At 36.2% G+C, this 10,787-nt stretch overlaps 1 protein-coding gene across 4 annotated transcripts in view; it reads right to left on the bottom strand.

Moving 5' to 3' along the window:
* Positions 1-10,316, bottom strand: part of LOC121384035 (aquaporin-11-like) — an 18,030-nt gene extending 7,714 nt beyond the window's left edge. Inside the window, exons 1-2 of one of the 4 annotated variants that reach the window (XM_041514194.1) lie at positions 10,201-10,222; positions 9,874-9,895 (exon numbers count right to left, since the gene is read on the bottom strand). Coding sequence is in view for 1 of the 4 variants with exons in the window: in XM_041514193.1 (XP_041370127.1) it covers positions 10,201-10,241 (41 nt within the window). In the remaining 3 variants the exon portion in view is untranslated. Of the gene's footprint in view, positions 1-9,873; positions 9,896-10,200 lie in introns of those variants that run through there. The other 3 variants (XM_041514193.1, XM_041514196.1, XM_041514195.1) reach the window with 3 other exon arrangements.
* Between the last annotated feature and the right edge of the window lie 471 nt (positions 10,317-10,787).

Below are 10,787 nucleotides of genomic sequence, written 5' to 3'. Positions count from 1 at the left end.
AGAACTGTGGTTTACTCGTAGATTTACGTTTATCTGCCAAAAAAATAGGCTTTGTATGTTTTATGAAATTGAGCCCAGGTGCGGATTTTGACGAGGGCAAAAGGACCCGGCTCCTAGTTTTGGCCAAGTTAAGTAATTTTGCGTGTGCACAAGCTGAGGAGTCTTGTTCATCAAACATACCGAACTAGGCCTATATCGGCATTGCCTCGGGCCAATATAGCCGCCGGAGGGCTGTTACAACTCCCCTCGTACCAATAACAAAGCCAATACGAAAAACCACATTTAATAAAATAATAATACAAACTGAACAAGTTGTGACAGAAATGAGAAGTAAATTAACTTTACCTGAATCAGTAAAGTGAACTGAACAAAGTAATAAAAAGCAATCATGAGAAATAAAATAAAACAGTAATGAGAACTGAACAAAACTCAAAATAAGAAATGAAGGAACTGTAAAAAAAACTAATAGCGACAACTGAACAAAGTGTAAGATCAGTGACTAATGAAAAAATTATAAAAGAAATAAATAATTCGAACTGAACTGTAACAGAATGAATGAATGAGAACTGAACCCCATCAGAAATCAATCATTACAATTTAGAACTGAACAAACTAGCAGACTCCAACAAAGAGAACTGAATGAACGCTTAACAAAAAGCAATAATGAGAAATGAACACAATGTAAAATAAATCAATCATTACAAACTGTAGAAGAAACCAATTTTCTCACACCAACTGAAATTAATAATTTGAACTATAGAAATTCACAACAGAACTCAATAAACCCTGAACAAAACTCTTTAAAAAGCCAATTATGCGAACTGAACAAACTATCAGAAACCAACTGAAGAAACAGTAAAAGAAATCAGTTTTGAAAATTGGACAAAACTAACAGAAACCAATAATGCGAACTGAAGAAACTGTATCAGACATCAATAATAAAAACAGAACAAACGGTTGCAGAAACCAAAAATGAGAACAAAGGGACATACCCTAGTTTTTAAATACTAAGGCATATTTTTGACTATTATGACCGTTTTTGATAACTTAAATCATATTTTACTTAGATTTTATTGTTTAGATTAGCAATTTCCGTACATTCGAAGTGTTTTTGGTCATCCTGGTGTTTTTAATATCACAAAATGCATTTGTCATATTTTAAAAAACGCACATGCGTCTGAGAAGTAACAGTTATGGAGTCGAGTTTTAGTCTATTTTTAGAGGGTATTTCACCATTTCAAAGTCACAGAATCATGTTTCACTCAATTGTAACTTTATAAAAATGTGTTACAGGTTTATAGATTAAATAAACTTAGTGTGCATTTTCATGGACTGAAACTAGGGTCTGTCCCTTTAAAAGTAGTCCATCAAGATACTAGTAAACCTTTGTTTATTTTCCTTTAAAATAGCCTAAAATATAAACACTTCTGATAAAAATTCTCGAAAGCTGATTTTAATGGATATTCTACGAAACGCGGCGCTTCTAATGGTACTGATATAAACACACCCAGACCAAGATACTTGTAATTTTCACCAATACCATTGGATCCGTATAATATGGCACAAAGCAAACTCGCAACTCTTTACTTGGTAATTTAATAAAAGTATGGCTGTAAAAACTTGTTAATAAAATCGATTGATTAATAATGGTAATTTTTAAAGTGTCAACAATTAAATGCAATGAGCAACATGTGCACATATACATGTACATGTATGCAGATATCAGTTTAATTATTTATTTAGGCCTACTTATTTGTTCTTTGTTTTCGTTCTTTCATTATTTCTTCATTTATAGATTTAAAATCATTTATTTTAATTTGTGGATGGTATTAAATGGTATACGTTCTACAAACAATACAAAACAACAAGTAATAGTGATCAGAAAGTTTGCGATTACTAATTATGGCTTACTTCAGTAATATAAAAATAATCTATATTTTATGTATTAATACGATAATTATACCTCTGGTTATGGGTATCTTTTCGTCAGTAATCCAAATTTAAGAATAATTAATCTGGTTTTGGAAATTGATTCCCTCCCTGCAGTATACATACGTTCATAAATTTTTAAAATAATTTAATAAATAATCCAAAATTATCCATTATGTCTTTCAATGAATGAAATCAGTATAAAATCAGTGTGAAATAAAGTGAATAATTTCATGTTACTAATATCATTTCACTATTTGTGCATATTTGTGGAAATGTAATCATAATTACTGAACAATGTAGGCTATTCACAATCATAATCGATTACTTTCAATTTTCTTGTAATCGTAATCATGACATTCTTAAGTAATCGTAATCGTAATTGATTACTTTTGTAAACTAATCACCCTATCTCTAATAAGAACTATTCAAACTGTAACAGAATCCAATATTGACAATAGAACAACAGTAGCATAAACCAGTAATGTAAACTGAACAAATTATAAAAGAAACCAATAATGCGAAATGAACAAACTGTAAAAGAAATCAATAAGGAGATCTAAGAAAACTGTAACAAAAATCAACGAACAGAACAAACTGTAGCAGAAACCACTCACAAGAACAGAACAAACTGTAGCAGGGCGACCAACCTAATTGAAAACCTTTTTCTGATTTTTCTGATATTTTCATTTTAAAGGTAGAATAAACTCAGACATGAGCCTTATGTGTTGGAAAGATGCATACCCTGACCACCATCACATACTGACACGTTTACAAATGAAAAACGCGTCATTTTAGAGTTAATAAAAAACTGTGATTATTCCTGCTAAATGGGGCAGCTATTTTCTTTTGTTTTCGATGCGTCCGGTACTCTAGCTTGAGGAGAAGTGATATCAGCTCCAACCCACTCCTGTATTCACAGTGTAATAGTCCGGGAGCCCAGAGAGGTTTAATTAGCATTGCGAGTACAAAAGGTCTGAGGCCTGGAATATGTAGGTGTGGGCTGTGGGACCCCCAAACGGCCATTCTTAAGTGTCATCTCCTGTACCAATCCGAGGGGCCGCCCCTCAAAATACCCCAAATTTCAAGTTTAATTAGCATGGTTGAGTACACCAATCAAACCTACACCAAAATGTTCTCTGTTGATGTACTAATTAAGATCCACCATTATTAAGTGCCAGCTCCTGTACTTAGTCCACTTAAGAACGCCCCTAATTAGCACTAATTAGAAGTTTAATTAGTATGGTTGAGTACATCAACGAAACTGATGCCAAAATATTCTTTAGGGTAACCTGACTAAGGATCAGTGATTCTTAAGTGTCAAAAGCTGTACTGAATCCACTTAAGAACGGGTCAAGGGTCAAAATCCATCCAATTTCAGGTTTAATTAGCACGATCGAGTACATCAACGAAACTAACATTAAAATTTTCTCTGTTGATGTACAAATTAAGATCCTCCACCATTCTTAAGTGTCAACTCCTGTACTTAATCCACTTAAGACTGCCACTAATTGGTGCTAATTAGAAGATTAATTAGCATGACTGAGTACATCAACGAAACTGATGCCAAAATATTCCTTAGGGTACCCCCACTAAGGATCAATGATTTTTAAATATCAACCCCTGTACTGAATTCACTTAAGGTCAAAGGTAACAATTTTCCCAATATTAGGTTTATTAGCATTCACGAGTACATCAAAACATTAATATGTTCTCTGTTGGTATGATAAACAAGACCCACGATTCTTAATGTCAACTCCTGTAGTTAGTCCACTTTAAATGCAATGAGTGTGAAATGAAAATGTATGATTAATACAACTAAATTTCTATTTGATTGTAATATTATATGAATATGATGATATGACTATTTCCACATTTGAACAATGAAAGATTACATTTACTTGATCTACTCATTGCCTTTAATTCTCAATGTGAGTGTTATAGCAGTGATACTTTTTGCATGAACGAGAGTAACTGTTGTAATAGTTATACATACGTTGATCCATTGTTTTCACCAGTGTCTGGTGAAATTCTGAATGTACTATTAGTTAACAATGAAAAGTCTGGTATACCAAACTTAAGATACAAGCTAGTTCACAGGGTCCATAGGTGATGGTTCTGGGCGATGTAATGGCCACTCATTTGAATAATACATTTTGGTGAATTCTGTCCAAGTTGCGAGCCACATGATATACTTTCGATTCCACGCCATAACACATGACAAACATGGGATTTCTCCAAAACTACAGCATGAATAAAGAATGTGAGTATGTGATTACTATAAATGCAGTCGAACTCCAGGACTAAATCAAAACAAAAAGTGCGTCCCTAAATCTAAACTAAGTTATTAATGTGATCAAAATTCAACTCAAGGTTCATTTTGTTTATTAGTCACCTGAGAGAAAGAAAATTATTGATCAAAACAGAACTTGAGTTCCAGTCTGGTTCCATTTCATTGCCTGCCTAAACAACTTTCACCTTCCTTAATCTTCATCCTCGTAAAGGACTGCCTCATCTTCAGATGATACTGTCATGTCTTCCTCTTCAATGCTCTCATCACCAACGATCCCGTTTCCATCTGGATGAGGGTTTCTGGCAGTTGTGTTTCTTTATGGAATATTGGTTGATAATATCCACTGTAAAAATCCCAACCATTTGATGCAGTTGGATGTTGCTGGATATCAGTGAGATCGGCATTCACCCACATTTGTGCAACAAAGGATGCATGTTTGATATGCATGGTTAGCTCTGCTTCACATGGTGGAATGGCACTTGCAATTATGGCCTTCAGCTTCTCCAACAGATTTTTTGTCGTTGACTTTGGTCCATAACCCTTTTCAAATATCTTGTATTGAAAGGCATTGAGTGTTGTCTTGCTTGTATCCTTTGTTCCATAGATGCTAGCGGTAAATGTTTGCAGGGTATTTTGTATGATATGACTGAGTTCTGCATCAATTGCCATATCTTCAAATGCTTTTTGTACCTCAGTATTCTTTTCCAGCTTAGCAGATGGTCTCAACTTTCCCTTGCGAACAAATGATCCAGTGTAGTCACTACCGGTGAATGCATGGAATCCTGGTAGTGCTGCACATATCTGAGGGCCAAGTATCTGGTAAATAGTGATTATATTGGTATATCTGTGGTTATTTTTGGCAGCTGTACCAACATCAATCCACAGTGGCGACTCAAACTTTCTGCAGTCATACAGCATGATGACTGCTATGTCAGTATCTCCTTTTACCCCAGTCTTGTGAGTGTCATCAACTGCTTTTGCATGAAGGCATATCTTGGTATCCGCCTCCTTGTGGTTATGTCTAAGGTCATCGACCACTTCCCACTTGAGAACTCCATCTACAACTTTGCCAGGAACTGTGGTAGTTGGGTTTTGAATGATCTCGATTTCAAGGCATCACTATTGACTTGTAGTCTCCTTTGTTCAGGTCCTGTTATCAAAAACTCCCTGTTATCTGTTCAACATAAGCACAGGGAAGGCTGCCAGTGACAAGATTCGGGAAAGTCTGCTCAGCATTCCAGAAAATGGACAGTCACACCACCGAGAATTCCTACAGTCCTACATTAGTGATCTCAACAGATTTGAAGAGAAGATAAAGTCCTTTACAAATGATTGTGTGAAGAATCAAAGAGCTAAAGACCACAGAATAGCTGAACTTAAAGAGTACAAGATATATTATGGTTCACCTGGTGTTACTAGCAACCAAACGGAATCTGGACTTGCCATTCATATTTGAATATTCATTCACACCTGTACCATTGTCAATGTGCAGCAGAGATGGAAAAATGGCAAAAACCAAAAACAAAGCGCTCCCTTCCATTTATTGGAATCAGAGGTGAAAGACGGACAAGGCCACCCCGAATTCACACGTGTATGCATTGTAGACGGCCAATTTCTCCTTCATACATTACCTCACTGTCTACCGTCAACTTATGGAGGACTTGCAAGAAACATTCTGATTCAAACAATGACATTGTCTATCATTCAAATTCACCTCGTCTTTGACAACTACTCACAGCCATCTTTGAAAGATATGGAGTGAGGCAGAAGAGGAGCAGATAACAGAGAGGTTTTGATCATTCAAAACCCAACTTTCACAGTTCCTGGCAAGGGAGTGGCAGGACCAGCAATATGCACAGATAATTGCAAGCCGCCAGCTCTACCTTGATATTCCAGGGGAATGCCATCATTTCAAAGTTGTAGATGGAGTTCTCAAACCACGAGGAGGCGGATACCAAGATATGCCTTCATGCAAAAGCAGTTGATGACACTCATAAGACTGGGGTAAAAGGAGACATAGTCATCCGGGCGTCATGTACTGACAAAGCTCATCATGTATCACTGCAGAAAGTTTGAGTTTGATACTCTGCCCCAGATATTGTTCAGCCACATGATATACTTTCGATTCCACGCCATAACACATGACAAACATGGGACCATCTGCTAATCTGGAAAACTACATACAGGAAAAAAGAATGTGAGATATGGCGATTGTCATATCACACAAAAATACCCTGCAAACATTTACCGCTAGCATCTATGAAGCAAAGGATACAAGCAAGACAACACTCAATACCTTTCGATACAAGATATTTGAAAAGGGTTATGGACCAAAGTCAACGACAAAGAATCCGTTGGAGAAGCTGAAGGGCATAAATGCTAGTGTCATTCCACCATGTGAGGCAGAGCTAAACATTCATATGAAACATGCACTGATACAACTGCCAGAAACCCTCATTCCAGATGAAAACGGGATCATTGGTGATGAGAGCATTGAAGAGGATGACATGACAGTATCATCTGATGATGAGGTAGTCCTTTTTGAGGATGAAGATTAAGGAAGGTGAAAGGCCATAATTGCAAGTGCCATTACACCATTAGAAGCAGAGCTAACCATGCATATCAAACATGCATCCTTTGTTGCACAAATGTGGGTGAATGCCGATCTCACTGATACAACTGCCAGGCAATGAAATGGAACCAGACTGGAACTTAAGTTCTGTTTTGATCAATAATTTTCTTTCTCTCTGGTGACTAATAAAAAAAATGAACCTTGAGTTGAATTTTGATCACATCAATAACTTAGTTTAGATTTAGGGACACACTTTTCGTTTTGACCTAATCGTGGAGTTCGACTGCATTTAGTATAATCATATACTAACATTCTTTATTCATGCTGTGGTTTTGGAGAAATCCCATTTTTATTTCATGTGTTTTGGCACAGAATCGAAAGTATAAAGTGTGGCTTGCAGCTAGGACAGAATTCACCAAAATTTATTATTCAAATGAGTGGCCATTACATCACCCAGAACCAACACCTATGGACCCTGTGAACTAGCTTGTATCTTAAGTTTGGTATACCAGGCTTTTCACTGTTCAACTAATAGTACACTCAGAATTCCACTAGTCACTGGTGAAAACAATGGAACAAGTACGTGTAACTATTACAACAGTTCATACAAAAAGTATCACTGCTATAACACTCACACTGAGAATTAAAGCCAATGAGAAGATCAAGTAAATGTAATCTTTCATTGTTCAAATGTGGAAATAGTCATATCATCATATTCATATAATATTACAATCAAATAGAAATTTAGTTATATTAATCATACATTTTCATTTCACACTCATTGCATTTAAAGTGGACTAACTACAGGAGTTGACATTAAGAATCGTGGGTCTTGTTTATCATACCAACAGAGAACATATTAATGTTTTGATGTACTCTTGAATGCTAATAAACCTAATATTGGGCAAATTGTTACCTTTGACCTTAAGTGAATTCAGTACAGGGGTTGATATTTAAAAATCATTGATCCTTAGTGGGGGTACCCTAAGGAATATTTTGGCATCAATTTCGTTGATGTACTCAGTCATGCTAATTAATCTTCTAATTAGGGGCGTTCTTAAGTGGACTAAGTACAGGAAATGACACTTAACAATGGTAGAACTTAATTAGTACATCAACAGAGAACATTTTAACGTTAGTTTCGTTGATGTACTCGATAGTGCTAATTAACCTGAAATTGGGTGGATTGTGACCTTTGACCCGTTCTTAAGTGGATTCGGTACAGGTTTTGACACTTAAGAATCATTGATCCTTAGTCAGGGTACCCTAAAGAATATTTTGGCATCAGTTTCGTTGAAGTACTCAACCATGCTAATTAAACTTCTAATTAGTGCTAATTAGGGGCGTTCTTAAGTGGACTAAGTACAGGAGCTGACACTTAATAATGGTGGAACTTAATTAGTACATCAACAGAGAACATTTTGGTGTAGGTTTGATTGGTGTGCTCAACCATGCTAATTAAACTTGAAATTTGGGGTATTTTGAGGGGCGGCCCCTCGGATTGGTACAGGAGATGACACTTAAGAATGGCCGTTTTGGGGTCCCACAGCCCACACCTACATATTCCAGGCCTCAGACCTTTTGTACTCGCAATGCTAATAAACCTCTCTGGGCTCCCGGTTTATAAACAAAAGCAGTCATTACCACTATGCGCTTCTCTTTTATCAACTTTACTTGTAAAACAACATAAATGACGTGATAATGTAATAAACTATTTAAATATATTTTAATTTGCATTAATATAACGAAATGGGGTTATAGTATTTTTCTCTGTTAAATAATCCTGAGGGAAAATGTACACTATTAGGCCTATTGGTATGCTACGTTGGATCAAAAACGACAACCCACGATACCCAAGTGATAATTTTCCTTTTTTGGGGACTACATAATTGGTCAGTTCTGTGATTTTAGATGGGAAAGTCTACTTAATCAGTAGTGTTACAGAACTATTTCCAGTTACAATTGTTTATTGAATGTATATGTATATGCCTATGAGCCGTAAGGCTTAAAGCTAACAAACTATACTATACTATATAGTAATAAACCATGTCGATTACCATTTTACGGGCGACAGGTTATTACACAATACCGGTATGTATTTTTGTGTCTAGAAAGTGGTAATTAACTGGCTCATCTGGTTACCTATAAAATATACACCTGCCAATCAAGAATTACAGGTAGAAGCTACTAACAGAATAGACCAATTAACTAAGAAAATACTCCGTGTATCATTTCAGTACGTAGGTTAATGCATGGACAAAACATGGTACAATTATTTCGACTTGTTGTGTGGCTACTTTGACAATGGTGGTTTATTTCGTATTGAAACACAATATATACTTATTGCTGGCTTACTGGGATGGATATTATTACAGAACATTGCAATGCATGCCTATTTTATTATCCCACAAAAACCAGGTACATTTGTTTTTTCAATCTAATTAAAATTAGCTTCACTGGTTAATTAATATTACCTGTGAATCTAACAGCACCCTGTTGGAGCTCATTTCCAGTTGACCTTTCAATCGACAAATCAAAACCTTACTTGCAAAATCATGCCAGTGATTTTAAAAAAATTTGAAAACATTCGGGAGTATGCCGAGGGTATACGAAATGATTCGGATGAATTACGAAGTATGCCGGAAACTAATTTCAATATAAAATTCTATATGTAGGTACTTTGTCACACTTGCACTATTTCAACATATACATGTAGTCGGGACGGACTGATTTGCAGAAAGTAATAATGAGAACTGATAAACTGTAACATAAACTAATGCAAAATGGACAAACAGTAAAGAGAAACCAACAATGGGAACTGAACAAACTGTAACAGAAATCAATGAGAACTGAATAAAGTTAACTGTAACAGAATCAATCATTAGAACTGAACAAACAGTAACATAAACTAATAATGAGAAATGAAGAAAGTGTAAACAGAAACGAATGAGAACTACGGTAACCAAACTGACAGAAATCAATGAGAACAGAACAAACTGTACATTAAACTAAACAGAAATGAAAAAAGCAATAGAACGAATGAGAACTGATATAAAATAATGATAATTAAATCACGCACGCGTTCACAAAAAAGAAGACGACTATAACAACGAAGGAGAAAAAACAACAAAAAACAAGATTAGAACAAGAACATGAATAAGAACAAGAAGTAGGCTGGCCCATAGAAACCGGGGAATGGGGTGAGAATGAATGAATGTTTGAGAGATAGGCACTGCCATATGAGGACGAATGTTTTTTATTTTGTTTTTCTCCTCTGTATAATTAAAGACAGAAATCTGATTTATGGTCCCCACTGGCGATAGTGCCTCCCCACCCACTTCTGATATCGTTTCTACGGGACTGAAAAGAAGATGAAAAAGAAGAAGAAACCAAAAGAAAAACTCACCTATGTCCAAGCGGTTCCATAAACTCTACAGTAATAATCATGTGACGTCAAATCATTGATGACGTCAACAACGTTGGTAGCCAAGGGGTTCAGCAGCACCTCCTATAGAGAGGTTGCTTAGTACCAAAGAAGAGAAAGAAAGAAAGAAATGTTTTATTTAACGACGCACTCAACACATTTTATTTACGGTTATATGGCGTCAGACATATGGTTAAGAACCACACAGATTTTGAGAGGAAACCCGCTGTCGCCACTTCATGGGCTACTCTTTCTGATTAGCAGCAAGGGATCTTTAATTTGCGCTTCCCACAGGCAGGATAGCACACACCATGGCCTTTGTTGAATCAGTTATGGATCACTGGTCGGTGCAAGTGGTTTACACCTACCAATTGAGCCTTGCGGAGCACTCACTCAGGGTTTGGAGTCGGTATCTGGATTAAAAATCCCCATGCCTCGACTGGGATCCGAACCCAGTACCTACCAGCCTGTAGACCGATGGCCTAACCACGACGCCACCGAGGCCGGCTGTGTTTAGTGTTTCACAGATATGTTCATTATTAAAGGAACTGATCATAATTCTGAGGTAT

Source organism: Gigantopelta aegis, chromosome 10, assembly GCF_016097555.1.
Source record: "Gigantopelta aegis isolate Gae_Host chromosome 10, Gae_host_genome, whole genome shotgun sequence".
Lineage (NCBI taxonomy): Eukaryota > Metazoa > Mollusca > Gastropoda > Neomphalida > Peltospiridae > Gigantopelta > Gigantopelta aegis.
The sequence above is the reverse complement of the archived record's forward strand: the minus strand, read 5'-3'. Positions and strand labels throughout refer to the sequence as shown.